The sequence below is a fragment of the Sarcophilus harrisii genome, chromosome 6 (genome assembly GCF_902635505.1).
Source record: "Sarcophilus harrisii chromosome 6, mSarHar1.11, whole genome shotgun sequence".
NCBI classification, from domain to species: Eukaryota; Metazoa; Chordata; class Mammalia; order Dasyuromorphia; family Dasyuridae; genus Sarcophilus; species Sarcophilus harrisii.
Window position 1 is genome coordinate 218,586,915 of NC_045431.1, and position 18,680 is coordinate 218,605,594.

General features: G+C 39.0%; 1 protein-coding gene across 3 annotated transcripts in view; it reads right to left on the minus strand.

The window, feature by feature from the left end:
- Positions 1 to 18,680, minus strand: part of WT1 (WT1 transcription factor) — a 63,162-nt gene that overhangs the window by 29,036 nt on the left and 15,446 nt on the right. For 2 of the 3 annotated variants that reach the window (XM_031944141.1, XM_031944139.1), the window contains exons 4-5: positions 7,633 to 7,710; positions 6,809 to 6,859 (exon numbers count right to left, since the gene is read on the minus strand). In XM_031944141.1, coding sequence (XP_031800001.1) covers positions 6,809 to 6,859; positions 7,633 to 7,710 — 129 coding nt within the window. The remainder of the gene's footprint in view (positions 1 to 6,808; positions 6,860 to 7,632; positions 7,711 to 18,680) is intronic. The other variant, XM_031944142.1, reaches the window with a different exon arrangement.

The following is an 18,680-nucleotide window of genomic DNA, read 5'->3' on the forward strand; positions in this document are numbered from 1 at the left end:
TAGCTATCCTCAGTTACAAAATGGCCCATGACAATTCTGAAGGTCTCGTGATGAAAAGTGCTCTCCCACCTCCAGAGAAAGAACTGATATTGTCTGAAAATTCATGGAAGAACGCATTTTTTACTTTCTTTCTCTTATTTTAATGCTTTTGTGAACAATTGCACACGTGTATTTTATATCTGCTTACTATTTCAGGGAGGGGGAAAGGGAAGAAGGAGGGATAGAGTTTGGAATTCAAAACTCTAAAAAAAATGTTTTAACATATAATTGGGGAGTAGATATTATTTTTTAAAAGGGAAAGAATAAATAAAGTTTATTTATTAAACAATAAGGTTTTATTACATTTTAGGAATCTTATCAAATTATTTAAGATGAGAACTCCATTAATCATCTGTGTGTTAATAATATAGGGTAAATTGTCTAAATTGGGCAAAATAGGCTTTTTCTAAAAGCCTGAAAAGAAATGAGTGGAAAAGGGGAGTAAAGTGGGAAAAACAGAAATGAGAGAAGGGAGGTTGGGGCTGGAGAGGCTACTGAATTAGTCTACTGTAAGTGAGAGGAACAAGGGACTCAGCATTAAATCATAACCAGTCATTTCCTATTCCACAAACCCAAGAGTCTCATCCTTTGTTCTCCACATTATGGCTAACAGACCTCAGCCAAGCTGAAGACAAGAAGGTAATTAATGAAGAACCCAAGACCAAAGAGAACTGCATTAGAAGAGAAATCAAGGACTATTGAGGGAAGAGGGGAGTTGGGGCATGGTTTTTCATCGAGGAAAACTCTTCTCCATCTTTGCCTTGCATCTCAAGCCCAAAGCCCCTCAGGAGCCACTTAGAAACAGGCCATTCATTTTCAAGATGTAAATCTCTTGGAAGGGTACCTTATGTTCACAGACTGAGATTGGAGGTGCTGGGCTGTGTATTGTAACTCTTGGCTAGAAGAGACAGATAACTCATTTGGCAAAGATTCTCAGTGATGAGACCATGTCTAGCACTGATTTTCTACAGATTCTACAGTCTTGGCCCTACCAAAACGTCAACCTTATTTTTACCATAGATCACTCAGCTCAGCGCTCTCTCTCTCTCTCTCTCTCTCTCTCTCTCTCTCTCTCTCTCTCTGTCTCTGTCTTTCTCTCTCTGTCTCTCTCCTCTCTCTCTCTCTCTTCTCTCTCTTTCTTTGTCTCTTTCTCTCTCTCTCTCTTCTCTGTCTCTCTCTCTGTCTCTCTGTCTTTCTCTCTCTGTCTCTCTCCTCTCTCTCTTCTCTCTCTCTCTGTCTCTTTGATTCTCTCTCTCCCTCTCTCCTCTCTCTCTCCTCTATCTCTGTCTCTCTCTCTTCTTCTCTCTGTCTCTGTTTCTCTCTCTCTCTCTGTCTCTCTCTGTGTGTGTCTCCATCTCTCTCCCTCTGTATCTCTTGGTCTCTCTCTGTCTCTCTCTTATCTATGTCTCTGTGTCTTTCCCTTCTCCTCCTCTCTCTCTGTCTCTCTCTGTCTGCCTCTCTCTTCTCTCTGTCTCTGTTTCTCTCTCTCTCTGTCTCTGTGTGTGTGTGTGTGTGTTTCTCTCTCCATCTCTCTTATGTGTCTCTGTGTCTTTCCCTTCTCCTCCTCTTTCTCTGTCTCTCTCTGCCTCTCTCTTCTCTCTGTCTCTGTTTCTCTCTCTCTGTCTCTCTATGTGTTTCTCTCTCCATCTCTCTTCTCTCTGTCTCTGTGTCTCTCCCTCCTACTCTCCTCTCTGTTTCTCTCTCTGTCTCTATTTTTCTGTCTCTCTGTCTTTCTCTGTTTTTTTCTCTGTCTCTGTCTCTCTGTGTCTGTCTGTCTGTCTCTTTGTGTGTGTGTGTGTCTGTCTGTCTCTTTCTTTCATTTTGTTTTTTGTTTCCTCCTTGAAAGCATCCACAGATCAAATACTCTGCTCCTACCAGGCTGTGAATTTCTTGGACATGCAAAGAAGCATTTGTTCTGTACCATATTCCGTCCATATTTCCATTGTGTCCGATTTCCCACTCCCCCTTCCCAAGTCCCTGGAGAATAACCTCTTCCTCATTTTAATAGCTTGGACCCCAGTCAAGGTTGATGTGTTTCTCCATTTTGCAGGATATTTTCTCCAGAAAAGACAAAACAGTGTCTAACAGTGTTAGTTTAACAGCCTGAGCTTTTTTTAATCCTTTAGAAACCAGAAACCATGAAGAAATGGAGGAAAGATGGTTCCTTTTTAAAACTCCAAATTGAACAGAAAAGCAAAGGTTGTTTTTTTTTTCACATAATACTGGCTTATGCTACAGGAAAAAAGCCCATTGGAACTCATCTTTCCTTAAGAGTCCCATTTTTAAAAAAATCTAATGATATTTTGGTAGGGGCTATGAGAAGCACTAAGCCTCCTAAAATATCCTATTCCTGCCTTGAATTCAGTCAGAAATAGCATGTTCTATATCGCAGCCATAAGAAATCCCTGTTCCTGGCTTCCAAAGGCAGCACAGCCTTGATCATCAATCAATAAATGGGTCAATAGACATTTATCAAGCATTTGGCACATGCTAGACCTTGTCATCACATCACACCCCTGCTCACCCCATTGTCTCTAGCATCAAATACAGATTCCTACATCTGGCACTGAAGACCTTCTTCCGACGGGCTCTAGCCGACATTTCCAGAGTTATTCCATGTCATTCCCCTTCACACACACCATGTCCTGGCCAGACTATTCCCCAAACTTGCCAGGCTATCTCCTGCCTCTACTGGGCACTCACACAGATGGGGTACAACACTACCACGGGCACTCCATCATCCCTATTCCTGCCTTTTAGGACACATCTTCCATTACGGCTCAGTTTGAGCACCACGTTTTATACTCTCCCATAATTCTTCTGGTTCAGATAGGTTCTCTCCTTCTTCAAATAGTCCAGCTATTTTAAATTTCCATTTTTCAAACTCAGGTCACAGGCTAAAGTTTTGTTTAAGCCAAGCACCTCTACCGTTCCCCACTGCGGTTATCTGATACATGCTTTTATACCCGAGATATTCCTGTAACATTGAGGGAGAAGGGCTTCAGCATTCTACATCACAGGCAATAAAGATTTACGCCAAGATCTCCACAGTCAAAGCAAAGTACCGAACTGGACCAATTAACAAACTTAATGAGTTTTTTTTTCTATTGGGATCATGCAAATAATTTGCTCTTCTGCCTTGGTATCCCAGCTTTTATGTGATTTTTAAAATATGTAATCTTCAAAATAGAACTAATAGTAGGGACTCACGGTGACATAAATCTATAATGCGCACAGAAAAGTCAGGCTAGCGATCCCTAAATCCCTCCCAGTTTGGACATTCTGTGGCTGAAGGCTCTTCCCAACTTTGAGATGCTGTGGTCTTTGGAGATTTACTTTCTATTCTGACATTCCACACTCCATACCATTCCATCTTCTATGTTCTAGAGTTCTCCAGCTCTAACATTCTGGAGTTCTAGCTTCTAAAGTCCCTTCTACCTCTGACACTCTGTATTCTAGATTGTAAAGTCCTTTCAACTTTTGCATTCTGTGTTCTAGGTTGTAAAGTCCCTTTTATGACACTCTGTACTCTAGGCTATAAGGTGCCTCCCAGCTCTAACACCCTGTTCTAGGTAAAAAAAAAAAAAAAAAAAAAAAAACATTTCCCAGCTCCAACACTCTGCATTCTAGATTGTAAAGTCCCTTTTAACTTTTGCATTCTGTGTTCTAGGTTCTAAAGTCCCTTTCAGTTATGACACTCTGTACTCTAGGCTATAAGGTGCCTCCTAGCTCTGACACACTGCTCTAGATAGTATTTCCTAGCTCTGACACTCTGTATTCTAGATGGTAAGATTCCCTCCTAGATCTGACACTCTGTATTCTAGGTTGTAAGGGGCCTCCCAGTTCTGAAACTCTGTATTCTAGATTATAAGGTCTCTTCTAGCTTTGATACTCTGTATTCTAGATTATAAGATCTTTTCTAGCTTTGATACTCTGTGTTCTAGACTGTAAGGTTTCTCCCAGCTCTGATAACTTATGTTCTAAGCTGTACATTTCCTTCCAGCTCTGACATCCTGTGCTCTGTGTTCTAAGAGTCCATCTATTTAGGCTGTATATTTCCTTCCAGCACTACATCCTGTGCTCTGTGTTCTAAGAATCTGTCTGTCTGTCCACAGCCCATATTTTATCATTTATCTGTATTTACTTCTATACACAGTGTTATCTCCATCCAGTGGAACATAAGCTTTTGGAGGGTAGGGATGTTTTTGTTATCGTCTCCTTTCAGAAGCAAGACACTCCTATAGTGCATAACAGCAGCAGCAGCAGCAGCAACAACAACAATAATAATAGATCTGGAGTTTCTATAGCACTTTAAAGTTTGCAAAGTGTTTTGCCAATATTATCTCATTTTGTTCTCACATCAATCCCCATTTTATAGATGAAGAAACTGAGACAGACGGAAGAGATCCAGGGTCACACAATTAGTATCTGATGTGACATTCAAAATCTTTCTGACTCCAGATCCAGAATTCTTCACAATGCCTGATACACAGCACAGGCTTTTAAAAATTGGTGCTAATTGATCAATTGATTGGTTAATTGTCCTAAGGGCCCTTCTAGACCTAACATTAGAGTATTCTACAAAAGGAACTTATCTAAAAGTGCTGATCCAGAGTGTGGTACAAAGTGCCGGAGTATTAAGAGCTGGAGAACCAGAGTTTCCCTGCTCTGCTGCTTACTCTGTGGGGAGCATGAGGAAGTTGTTTAACTTCTGTGAACCCTACTTTCCTCATCTGTAATTCTAGGGACAATGTACTGCCTCCCTTGGAGGGATTGTGCAGATCAAATGAGGTAATGTAGGGCAAGTGCTACATAATGGCAGCAACAATTATTTATTTACTCAAATAAATGTCTTTATGTAACAAGTCTAGATTTCTAGGAAGGGCAATGGTACCCAGAGCTCTGGAGTTGGACTTAGAAAGACCTGAGTTCCAACCCTAGTTGTGTGACCCTGGATAAGTTACATAATAACATCCATCTGCCTCATTTCCTCATCTATGAGATGGTGAAAATAATTACTCTCAGAGTAATTACTAGAATAAAATGAGATAGTTATAAAGCACTTTAAAATCCTTAAAATGTTAAGCTATAAATTCAGTCTGTTATCATTGCTGTTGTTGTTATTGTTGGTGCTACTGGACACTTCATAGGAATCTGTAGCTTTTGAAGGTAGTGAGTATACAAGAATTATTTTTCCATTCAATTTTTTCCCCCAAAATTTAATGAATTCAATATAGAGAGAAAACTATGGGAAAGAATTATGGTATAATCAATCAAATGTATTTTTCTAAAACCCTGAAATCCTTTCCTCCAGGTAATACAGAAAAAGGCAGACTAATGAATAATAATTATAACAATAGTAACAATTATAATTTTAATTATGTAATTACAATAATACTTAAATAATATTTATAATTATATAACCATGTTTATTATTTTAATGCTAATATGATATTTATGATTATAAGGTAATGATGCTTTTCAGTATATTAATATTATAATATTTATTATTATTAATATAATGATGCTTGTGATTATAATGTCAATGTTATAATAGTTATGATTATAATATAATGATATATCTATATGTATATATATGACACATCCTACTGAATTATTCCACTATATTTTATATTCTACTATATTTTATATTCAATTTGTCAAACATTAAGTCATAGCTAATTTTTTGGTAGTTCCCTGCCCACCCAACCTCCACTTTTTACCTTTCCAAATTTTCACAATCTCTTGGATGATTTGAATGGTCCTGAATGGTACTGGGAAATATATACACAGGAAAACATGGAATATTTCCCAATGTCCTTCAGTCTCTTTTGTGGAATAAGTTTGGTTTAAGGGGAAGGGAGATAATTTTTAAACTTCAAGTAGAAGAAAAGGCCAAAAGGTAAAGAAGTCAAGTAAGGGATTCCAAAGAAAAGAAAGAATGGTCAGTGTTGGAAAGCAGGGAAATTTAAGATAAGAAAAAAAGAAACACAAAAGAAAGAGTTCTGAAATTGTCAGTAGCAGACCAGAAGAAAGTAGGAGAGAGCAAGATGCTGAAGTAAAAGCAAAAGAAAACCTGCCACCAACACAACCAACACAGAGATAAAGGAGGTGAGGATGTTCCTGACTGCCCACAAGCAGCTCTGAATAGTAGAGAAGTATTTGGCAGCAAGTCACTAGTAGATGCAAAATCCAAAATGGCGGCCCTCATATCAGAAAAGCTGTTGGGTATAACAGAAAATGAGGTTGAGTGAAAGAAAGGGGGGAAATGGTCCTGGGTTCTGGGAATGAAAAGAGAAAATAATCCACAGGAATAGTCCTAGGGAGAGGGGATGAGGAAGGCATAATCATCGGGGAGTTAAAAGATTTAGATCTGACAGAACCAGTGGTTTGCCCTAAGAAACTTTAGGGGAAGGAGAATAAAAGTGAGTGAAGAAAAATACAGAGCTCAGTGGACATTCCATAGCCAGTAGGTCTAAGAGGAACAAGCAGAAACCACAAAACGAGCACAGCTGTGAAACATAGACTGAGAAGAGTCATCTATGGGACTCTAAAAAAGGGATATTCCATGACTCAGGTTCTCTCCCACAACATTCCTAAGTCAAGTACAAGAAAGAGAGCAAGACTTTGAGCTTTGGCCCCTGTTGTTCCTTAGCCCATTCCCAACATCCCTGATCATCCTTCATCATTTGGATTTGTGTAATACTCCTATTGCCATGTGCCAAAGGCAGCATCATTACTTCTGAAAACCAGAGTATCAGCCACTCACTTGCTTTGCCCTTCTGTCCATTTCAATGAGCTGGAGTTGCCAGCAGCAGGTCTAGAAGAGAAGAAGAAGAGGTGGGGTGGGGATGGCGCATGCACTGTGCGGGGTGAGCCGCCCTACCTAGAAATCCAACGGGGAGCCAGCGTTTGCTTAAGAGATGCAAAGATGGCAGGGCATCTCAAAGGACTCGGGCAACCCCGGCCCTGCCAGGTCTGATTTCTGATACCTGCCTGAGGAGGGAAGGGGCTTTGAAAGAGCTCTCTCCTGCTAGCTAGAACCAACTCCAAGTTACTCGTCTTCCTGAAGTGATCTGAGGGCCTCTGTAGTAGAATATCAATCAGGGTGGATGCCTGTTGGTAGGGCCATTCTCAAGCAGATCTGACTGTCGACTGTCCAAAGCATCATCACTCAAATACAAATTTGGGGCCTGGACTTTGTACGCTTAAAGCATTTCTTGATAAGTATAATGGATACCATCTGTAAATAACATTTCCTCCAAAATGTGAATGTTGGGGGAAAATCAGCTGAATGAACACAAGTTTGGAGAACTCCAAGGCATTTAATACAAAATGACCACATTGAAAGTTAAATTTTTGTTACCAAGCCCATGGAATGGGGAAAATTGTATACATTAGACCACTCCCCAAATCAGTTTGTTTTCTTAAAATTATCCACAAAGATCACCAACCATTTAAAAAAATACCTGTGAAAGACAAAGAAAGGCAACTTGATTTTGTCTCACTATTAACTTAAAACTGGGTCAGACAAATCCAAATTACTGTAACTGAACAATCGCTTGAGAGAAAACCGTGAGCAATCAACCTTACCCCTTCAGTGTGGCCCCTAGGTTCATCTGATTCCAGGTCATGCATTCTAGCTGCGAGGTCATTTGGTACAGATTGTCACTGTGAGAGAAATAGCCAGAATTAGAGGAAGGAAGTAAAGAAACATTTGTTAAGTAAGTGCCTACTACATGCAAGGCATTGTGCTCTATTCTTTAACAATATTTCATTCAAGGGGCAGCTAGGAGGCACAGTGGGTAGAGCACCAGCCTTGAAGTCAGGAGGACCTGAATTCAAATCTAGTCTCAGACACTTAACGCTTCCTAGCTATGTGACCTGGGCAAGTCACTTAACTCCAATTACCTCAGGAAAAAAAAATGAGCAACCCTTTCATTTTCTTCTAGAGAAAACTCTTCTACCCCCCATTTCATATTGTGGATATGATATGTATTGTCACAGAAGTTCCAAGCTTCTTGACCCTTGGCAGCCATCCAGTTCAATCCATATCCAAAAAGAATACCCATTATAACATCCCTCATGAGCAGTCACCCAACTTCCACTAAAAGGCTGCTACTGAGGAAGCCCACTAAGCTCTCAGGACACCCATTCCACTTTTGACTTTGTCTCTGTTCCTCCATTTGACAATCATCTTCCATCTCTATTCTGTGGGTCCATCCCCCAAAGCTGGAATGTGCTCACTCATCACCTCCCCATGGAACCCATTTATCCTTTAGATGCAGCCCAGAAGCCGTCTTCTGTGTGAAACTTTCCCTGATCTGCCTGACTGCTAGTGATCTCTTCACTAATTATCTTATATCTAACTATTTTTGCATTTATTTATATTTATCCTGTATGTACTTACAAGGTATCCCCACCCTAGAGTAGTTTTTAAGCTTAATTAGCTATTAAGAATTAAGCAGGAGCCAAGATTTTGAGGTACAATGGATGAAGCATCAGCCCTAGAGTCAGCAGGACCTGAGTTCAAATTCAAGTGTCTTTAACCCTGCTTGCCTCAGTTTCCTACTTTGCCTCAGTCAAATGAGCTGAAGAAAATGGCAAATCACTCCAATGTTTTTGTTAAGAAAATCCCAAATGATTACATGGAAAATGAGACACAATTGAAATGACTCAACAGTAATAACATCAAAGACTCTGGGGACACCGTGTCTATAGAATGGATGCCCTTGACACCATCTGTCAGTAACTACACACAGCTGGAGCTTAATGAGTGCTTGGGGACAGCACAGATTGGCCAGCTCTATTAGTTCTAGTTCTAGTTCTAATATTATTTCTAGTTCCTCTTCCCTATGTCACCCTTTCAAATGTCTGGAGATATCATGTCTTCACCCACTCCAAATTTTATCAACTCATCTTCATACGTTATGAACTTAAGGCTTTTCACCATTCCAATTGCTCTGCCTGGACATGAGAATCATTCATTCAGGTTGTTCTGCTCTGAATATTAGACTCATTCATTCACATTGTCCTGTTTAAACATTAGAATCATTCATTCAGGATGCTCTGTTTTGGACATCAGAATCATTCATTCAGGCTGCTCTTCTCTGGACATCAGAATCATTCAAACACCCAGTAGAAATAACGGTAATAATATCTGTAATAGTATCTGACACTAAGAGATTTTTAAAGTAAACAGAGCATCTTATCCATATTATCTTACTTGATCCTTATAACACCCTTGTGAGGTAGTTACTATATGTACTATTATGCTCATCAAGCTATCAAGCAGCAAGTATTTCAATGGATACCGGGGGGGGGGGGAGGAGAGGAGCTGGTGGCTGGCGCACAGTAGGTACTTTAGAAATACTTGCTGCTTGATACTGGGAATCACAACCCATCTGTGACTTAGATTGAGTCCTAAGGAACCTCTTGAGGTTTGAAGAGGTTAAGAAATTTGTCTATTATCATGTGAACTAGTGCTGAAAGGACCTCAGAAGCCATCTTTTCAATACCAGAATTTTACAGAAAAGGAAACTGAGGTCCAGGAAAGTCAAATCAACAACTCAATAAGCATTTACCACTATGGATCAGGCACTATGCTAAAGCCTGGGGATATAGATATAGTTCCCCCCCTTGTCAGTGAGGGCACAAATGGTAGACCTACTAAGTGACAGACTCCTGTCCCAGCAGTCTGAGTACCAGGACTGCTACATACAACAGCTAGAAAAAAGCCCTTACTCATCATATATGACATCTCAGAACCCAGCAAATTAGCGAGCAATGTTTAATAAGCGATAATGGATGGCAAATCCGAAGAATCTGCCCTCTCCACATGGCAATGCCTTTGAGTTGCTCCACCAGGCCTGGGCAGCACCAAGCTTTAATTAAAAAAGCTATTTCTGTTGAGCCAACAGAAACGGGCCGCTGAGGAAGGAGGCTTCCACGGGGCGATGATGGACACGGCCGCCATTCCGAGTAAATGAAGACAGCCCTGTGCTTTCTCCAAAGTCCGATTAATCAAAGCAAAACACATCTGAGTCTCATGTAATCCCGTCCAAAAATGATTTTTTAACTCCCCAGGGCAGGAACTTCTGATAACGAGTAAATCAGATTCCAAGAGGAGATTTTGCATATGAAAAGTCAAGTGACTTCAAACTCCAAGTATGCAAAGCATCATTTGTCAGACAGGTTGGCCGCCATTATTCATGCTCTTGTCTGACTGGCTATTATGCTACTATAATATCCTGCATGTCATCCCCCTCCACCACCCCCCCCAAAAAAAGAAAGAAAGTATTAAACTTTCCTGCGGTTGGCAACAGCAACCCGTGCTGGTCCGTGCCACCACATTGCACAATTCCAGAGATTCTTTGCTGTAAGGCGGGTGTAATTAATTCCTGCAGGACCCAGCTTTTTATTAGAAGCTCCAGCCCAGTGCATTTTCAGGAGGAGACTCCGCTCACTTTCTCCAGGCTGACAGTTCATTAATAAGAGACCTCCTCCACAATTTCAACTGGTTTTTGTTCTCCCTCGCCTTTTCATCAGGCAATCCATTTATTCATCTTGTCATTAATCTAAGCCAACAAGCATTGTATTCCCCAGGCAGCTGTATATTTTTGTGACAATTTTTTTCCCCTTTTTTAAAAATATTGCTTACCCACTAAAATCACTCAGCCCTACTGACAGTTTGCCTAGTCCCAATCCCCCGAATCCTTCTTCATTTTAATTCATTAGTGTGACACAGAAGAAAAGTCTTGGGATTTTCAGGAGTGGCAGGAGACAGACTTCTCAAAGGAGATTTCTGTATCTTTGGCTTGCACCTGAGGGATCCTCAGTTTGGGCAGCCCTGGGTTTGAGTTCAAAGGGCACAAGACAAAGAGAATAGGTCAAAGGTTGCTGACACTGAAGTAACTAGGATTTATATATATATATATATATATATATATATATATATATATATATATATATATATATATATACAGACATACATACATATGTATGTCTGTATGTATGGAGAGAGAGAGAGAAAGAGAGAGAGAGAGAGAGAGAGAGAGAGAGAGAGAGAGAGAGAGAGAGAGAGAGAGAGAACAGCAGACTGTTTTGTGGTCTTCCTCAAGAAAACAGCTTCAAATTAAAATGGTTATTTGAATAAGATTTGAGTTTCTTGAAGGCAGAGTCTCCTATGGATCTTGTGGTAGAACCAGTGATTGCAACAGTAAATTATAGATATATATATATATATTTTAAGAACAGGAGGCATGACTTGGAGAAAGACTAATATTCTGATGCCCCCTGGGGAACATCCACTTTCAGGAAGAGTAATAGAGAGGATCATCTCCAATAAAGCTATAATAAGTAACTTCTACCAGCTGTCTACCCTCCAGAAAGGGGAACTCTGAAATACTTGGGATACAAAAGTGGTTTCCAGTAATGGGCAGTTTGGGGAATAATTCAGGTAGGGTGTGACCAGACATTAACTTCCTGTTTTAATTAATTTAATTTATGCATTTAAAGAGCTATGTTGTCAATGCCATCTAAAATTTTGGTGCCCTAAGCAAAGCCGCAGATACCCCACCTTAATTACGTTCTGCATCACTAATTTGTTCTACCTCCAATGAATTGCATGATCCTTGCTTCATTCTATGATTTGCCCAGAAGTTACCACATAGGCTTTTGCTCTGGGAGATGAAGATCTCACCAGGATCCTGGTAGGAGGACCTATTCATTATCCTTGTCTTCCTAATGAGTATTCCAGGCTGGAATCTGCTAGGAGGGGATTGGAAGGGGTGGGGTTGAGAATACACCCCAGACTGCTTTGCCAGTGGTGATGCTAGGGATCAGCCTCGTTTTAACCACATCCTTCCTACTGTTCCCAGGGGACCCTTGGAAGTTCAGCCTATTAAACCAGCTCCACCTTCCCAGCTGAAGTTTGGAACATAGGATTTGGAGCTAGAAGAGTCCTCTCTCATCCAAGCTTCTCTTACTGATGAACTAACAGTGGGAATGTGACAGGGTCATAGAAGGAGTAAATCACAGAGCCAGGATTCAATCCCAGGTTTTCAAGAACCAAATCCTTTCCCCTTTCCAAGAAAAACTAAAGAAGCAATTAGTGCTGAGAAAAACATCCATAACACAATGCTAAAAAGCAACAGTTAGACCAAAGGTCACTTTCAAAATTTGATCTCAAAATTAATAAGTATTACTTTAAATATATTGTGTATTTGTTTATCCATATAATGCTTTATCCTTTATCCCAGAAGAATGGAAAAGGTCCTTGAAGGCAGAAGCTAGTTTCCTTTTTTGGTTGGGGAGAGATGGGAATTTTGTATTCCCAACTTAGATTACAAAAATTTGTGTATAAAACGGAGGTCTAATGTATTTGTTGAATTAAATAAAACTGCAAATCCTACCTGTTCATAAGGGAATTTTGAAGATGAAGCCAACAAATGGTATTTTTTAAAAAGGAAGTCATACTCTGAGTACCTGTAATAATAATAATGTCTCAGAGAACACTCTTTCAACTCCCAACCTAGTGTTGTCTACACAGCAAAACCTACAAGAACAAATACCTACAGATGGAGAAAGGATCTAGGCTGCCAGAGGATGACAAAGAGTCAAAAATCTGGGCCTCCAATCCCTCCCTTCTCTTTAGCATAGGGCAAAGTGGGTCTGGGATAAGGGGATCTGACCTCAGTATAAAAACAGAAGCTATTATGGGATCATAGAGCTGGATCGGGTCTTAGAAATTACCTAGCTGAGCATCTCTTCCCTGTGCCCTCCACTTCAACTATTCCTTACAGAAAAAAGAAATCATTGTTTTTAATGTGAAAAAGGCAGTTTGCAGACTTTTTTCAGCAGATTGATCACCTGCAGATTTTTTTTTCTTTTGCTATGCATTTGAATAATGCTATTTGTTATAAAGGATGGCTTTTGGGGAGGACGACAGGGAGGGATTCTGGGGAAAATATGGTGAAAGAAAAAAAAAATGAAAGATATCACTAGCATCCAGAACTCTCTGCCAAACAACTTCCTCCACTACTAAAAGGAAATATTCCTAGATATAGGTTTCAATATAGATTCTTGTATTATATATATTAATAAATATATACAAGTATGTGGATACTTGTACTGGAAGAGGAAGTTCCATATATGTGATATGGATATAGATGTGTGTATACATGTATATATGTGTACAAGTTCTATAAATATGATAGTGTGTGATGTGTATGTTTATGTTTTGGGTATCCTTTGTTCTCAAGGATGACTATGATATCAGGAAGGGGATGTCACAACATACCAGGGAATTATCTGAGCAAGGTCCCCTGCCTCATTTTCCCCTCCAGAGCCATCTGGGTCCAGTGGCAAGATATGTTTTATGTCAATATATACATAATAATAATAGTTAACATTACTATGGCATTTTAAGATTTTCAAAACATTTTAAATTTAATAATATTCACAACTGGATTATTGTTGCTCCGTCACATCTGATACTTCATGGTTCCATCTAGAGTTTTTTTGGCAAACATACTAGAATGATTTGCCATTTCCTTCTGCTCATTAAACAGGACTTATCCAGGATCACACAGCTAGTAAGTATCTGAGGCCAAATTTGAACCCAGAAAGATATGTCTTTTCTGATTCCAGGCCTGGAACTCTATCCGCTGTGCTATCTCACTTTACCCTGGGATACAGGTTTTATTATTACAGATAAGGAAATTGAGGCAGACCGAACTTAAATAATTTTGTTCAGCGTCACATAGTTGGATCTGACCTCAGATTTTTATGACTACTGCTCCAGTTCTGAACTGTGACAGTCTCAAACTTCTCAATCATGTATAAGTATATATGTATATGTGTGTATATACACTGTATTACATAAATACATATCTGTGCATTGTACACATGTCTACATATACATGTAAGTATATGTATATATTTGTAGTGTGCCACACAGATTAAATTTAGGAACAAGAATTTGCTAAAAATACAATTTTAAATATGCAGGAGAAGCCCGTCCTAAAATGTGAATAAACAAAATAATAATTTTTTTAAGGAAGCTTAAAAAAAAAAAAGACTCAAGGTCACAAACTCCCCAAAAAGTTTTCAAGTTCTTTTTCAGGTTAAAAACAGTTATTTATTTTCTCTGTAAGAAATATTTGAAGTGGAGGGCAGCTGAGAGAGGGAAGAAACTTCTATTCTACAACTGGGATTCATACAAGTTGGAGGCAAATGAAAGGAAGTCAGCCCTAAGCAACAAAAAAGAACATAAAAGGAAATCAGTAGTAGATCATTTGGTTGTTTTGGCCTACACCGCTGGGTGACCAAGTTCTTGACCTCCGCACAAAACTTTTTTTAAACAGCCATAATCCAGCCTGGAACTCCTCCATCCCCCCTCTTAAAATCCCAGCTTGATTCCCAGTAAATGTTGAACCTTGCCAGTGTTTACTACATTCAGTGAGCACAAGGTAGGAAAATCCCTTCCCTCCTTGACAGGAGCCATAACTGGTGGCTATCTCTGTCACGCCGAAGAGATGCCCTATCTTGGATGTTAGGAGTCTCAGAATCGGGTCTTGGGAGCTGGCAAAGCAAGCTGTACTAAAGGAGCCATTTTCCCAAGAGGAGGAACAAATGAGATGTCAAAACTGGAAAACTCATCCAGGATGAAAATCTCTGACCATTCAAATGTCTGCTGTTATCACTCACCCTCATTTCTATTCTCACACTTCACACTATCCCTGAGAGAGAGACAAAGAGAGAGAGACAGAGAGAATGAGAAAGAAAGAGAGAGAAAGAGAATAAGAGAGACAGAGAGACAGAGAGAGAGAGAGGGAGAGAGAGACAGAGAGCAGAAAGAGAGAGAAAGAGAGAGAGAGAGAGAGAGAGAGAGATACATTGAAGAATTCTTTTATGACCAAAAAAGCAAGTCTCCAACTCAGGGATTTTCCCCCGCACACATTTCCCACCATGTCGCCTTGGAAGCTGACTCCTTAGAAATACCTCTAATCTTCCTTCTGTCCAAACTCACTTGTGTTTATGATCTCTCCAAGTTACAGAACTTTTCACTTTTGCTAACTAGCTGGCCAAGAACACAGTCAGAGACTCGGCTTCTATTCGTGAACCAAAACGCTGTAGAGGGAATATTGTCACTGGATTTCATCCTTGCTGATAAGTCTGCCTTGATGCACTGGACCATAGTAGGGTACTGTCTACTACCCTGGAGGACAAATTGTGGTTTTTTATCCTGATGATCAAGACAGTCATCTGTGATACCCATCTGTATGAGATGCATCTCTGGGCACTCTCTTGAAAAGTTGGGAGCGGAAAGAACAGGAGAGAGTTGTGAGACATTCCCTCCACCCTCTGCCTCTAATACTGGCCTGATTGCACAGTTATATGCTTACATTAAGGGACAAACCTACAACCCAGGTCATGCTTTTAGGACAGTGTGACCTGCCAAGTTCAGAACAAACTGAAACTTTCTGACTAGCATCTCTGTATTCATTGCTAAATAACCTACATAAAATAAACGGTAAGAGATCCAAAACTTCATCACCTTTGACTCAGTGATCCATTCTACTAATGTACTCTAAATATATGTGTGTGTGTGTCTATTTAGGATACACAAGTATATATGTATATATTATATGTAAAAATTATATTTATAATTATATATATATATATATTAGGTATGCAAGTATTGTGCATATGTGTATATATAGGCATGTGTATGTGGTGTGTATGTATTTAGGGTACACACATATATATGTACATAGTGTATTCTTTTATATGTAAATATATATTTATATTACATTTATATATATATATATATATATATATACATACACATATATTTTAGGGTATATAAGCATGTGTTAGTATATATACAAACTATGTATGTATATATATGAAATATAGAGTGAATATAGTTCTGGGGCTGGATTCAGGAAAATCTGGGTTCAATTCTTGCCTCAGACACTAGATGTGTATAAGCCTGGACCAATCATTTAACCTCAGTTTCCTCATTTGTCAAAAAATAGAGACAATTTTAATGCTTGCCTCCTGGGGTTATTATAAAGATCAAATGAGGTTTTATATATATATATACATATATATATATTTTATATTTATATATATAATGCTTTGCAAACTTTAATGAACATATAGCTATTGTTTTTGGCCTTTTTTTAAGTACTCTGTGGCTACCCAATAATACCTCTTCTCATATATACATATTTGTGTCTAAAGGTTGCTATGGGGTGGGAGCGGAAGGAAAAGAGCAGCAAAGAAAGGTCCATGATAACTTTGTAAAAGGAATATCAAGTTGTACATAATAGATGTGCTGTCTCAGGTACAATCCTGTATTTTTTTCAATTCCACTTTTGTTATGGAAATATTTATTTGATTTTTTAAATTCAGAATTTTTTTTAATTCAAGAAAACTGTAAAGTTCTTCTCCCCTTCTATGTCTTATGTAGAATCATAAAAATATATAATTAAGCAAAACACACACATTAACCATATGTTGATGTGTCTCATTCCAAACCTACCAAACCATCAGCTCTGCCGAGAGAGGAAGGGAATGTTTTACCAGCTGCCCTTTGGTAGAATGGTCCCTTGAGGGCAGGGACTATCTCACTTTTTCTCTGTATCCCTAGGATCTAGCTTAGTTCCAGACACAAAGAAGGTACCTAATAAATGCTTGATGGTTGATTGACTGCTTGATTGATTGCACTGGTCAGAGTTCTGATCTCATTCAATGTTGTTTTATGTGAGGTGATTCAGAATCAGAACAATATAGACAATGATTAACCAATTAGGTAAATAATGTACCCAAGTATGTTAATAATAATAATAAGAGCAGAAAAATAAACTGAAAAAAAATCAGAAAATGAAACAGGATGTTTTTTGTATTATTTTGTTAAACTAAGGATAAGAGAAGAAGGATGGAGTAGTGGATGGAAGACCAATCTCAGATCTGGGCATTCAAGAGATTTAACCTTGCAATTCCCCCAAGCAATTTTCTTGAGTTGCTTTCTGCATAGGGGGGTAGAATTTCTACCTCAAAGTCTCTGCACTGATGGAATTCCTAATTCAGACCAATAAAATCCTCAAAAAGAAAAGTTTGCATATCCTTTTTTAAAAATCACATTATAAATATTTTGGAATTTTTGCAATGGCTTTTACATTTTTATTTATTCACTTGAATGTTTGGTTTTGCTGATGGTTATTGGGTACAGACTAAAATGTTTCAATAAAATTAAATAATAACCAACACAAACAAAAATCTAGTGCTGCGATCACCAATAAACAAAATTACCAGTTGTGAATTAAACATAAAAGTAATCACATTCAAGCCAGCAATCATTTTTTCTTTGAGTAGAGAGATAATTTGATATATTGGAAACAAGATGGAGTACATGGAATAGAAATTAAGAAATAGGAGGACCTCAGACCAGCAATGTGTCCCTGAGTAAAAATCATTTAACTGGTCTGTGCCTCATTTTTCCTGTCTATAAAATGAGGAGGTTGAAGTCAGTGGGCTTTAAGATGACTTCCAGCTCCAAAGTCATGACCCTGTTAGTCCTTGACCAGACATAAGTAGATCTGGACTCTGGTCCCAATTCTGCCACAAAGTCACTTAGAAAGTCATTTCCTCTCTCTGAGTCCCGTCCCTTCCAACTCTGACATTCTATGTTCTATAATCCCTTCTAATGCTAACATTATATCAAAAAAAATAACTTGGACTCTCAAGAAACCCAGAAGACAGGAAGAGGAAAGGGAGTATAGGAACTAGAAAGGATTCCATTTAAACTAGCCATTGATAAATAATGTGTTCATTGAAGTATCTGAAGGTAGGGCTTCTCATTGCTAAAGGGAGGATGCCATAAGAAGTGGATCAGCTAACTTTTTCTGTAGCTGTCGTCAGTCAATCAGTTAGGGTATACTGGGTGCCTACTGTGCTTGAATACAAAGATGGAAGCCAAAACATGACTCCTGGACCAGCAACGATCAAGCAGAGGTGGAAGAAAGAAGAAAGAGAACAGAGACTTTAAACCTGGAGGGGACATGAGACTGTGATTCAAACATAGATTGGGAGCATGATGGTGTTGATGAAGATGATGATGATCATAACTAGAACTTAGAAAGGGCTTCAAAGTTGCAAAGCCATATATATCATTTCATTTGACTGGTATCTTTCCAAACACTCCAAGAGGATCAGCAATGGACAGTGGAAACAAGCAGAATGGGTTACACCATTGTTTGGGCTATTGAAGAGAGGGAAGTGCAGCTATAAAGTATTTTGGATAGAGCAGTAGGGCTGGAGTTAGGAAGACCTGAGTTCAAATATGACCTCAGATACTTCCTAGCTGTATGACTCTAGATAAGTCAATTAACTGCTATTTGCCTCAGTTTCCTCATCTGTGCAAATGAGCTGGAGAAGGAAATGGCAAACCATTCCAATATCCTTGCTAAGAAAACTTCAGATGGGGTGGAGAAGAGTCTGTCTCAACTGAAATGATTGAATAACAACAGATGAGGGAAAGAAGGAGTCACAGAAGGTTTTTAGGGGTGAGATAGGTCTAGGAGAAAAGAGAGAAGCAGTAGATTTAGGTTTTGAGGCGGATCCCAGGAAGA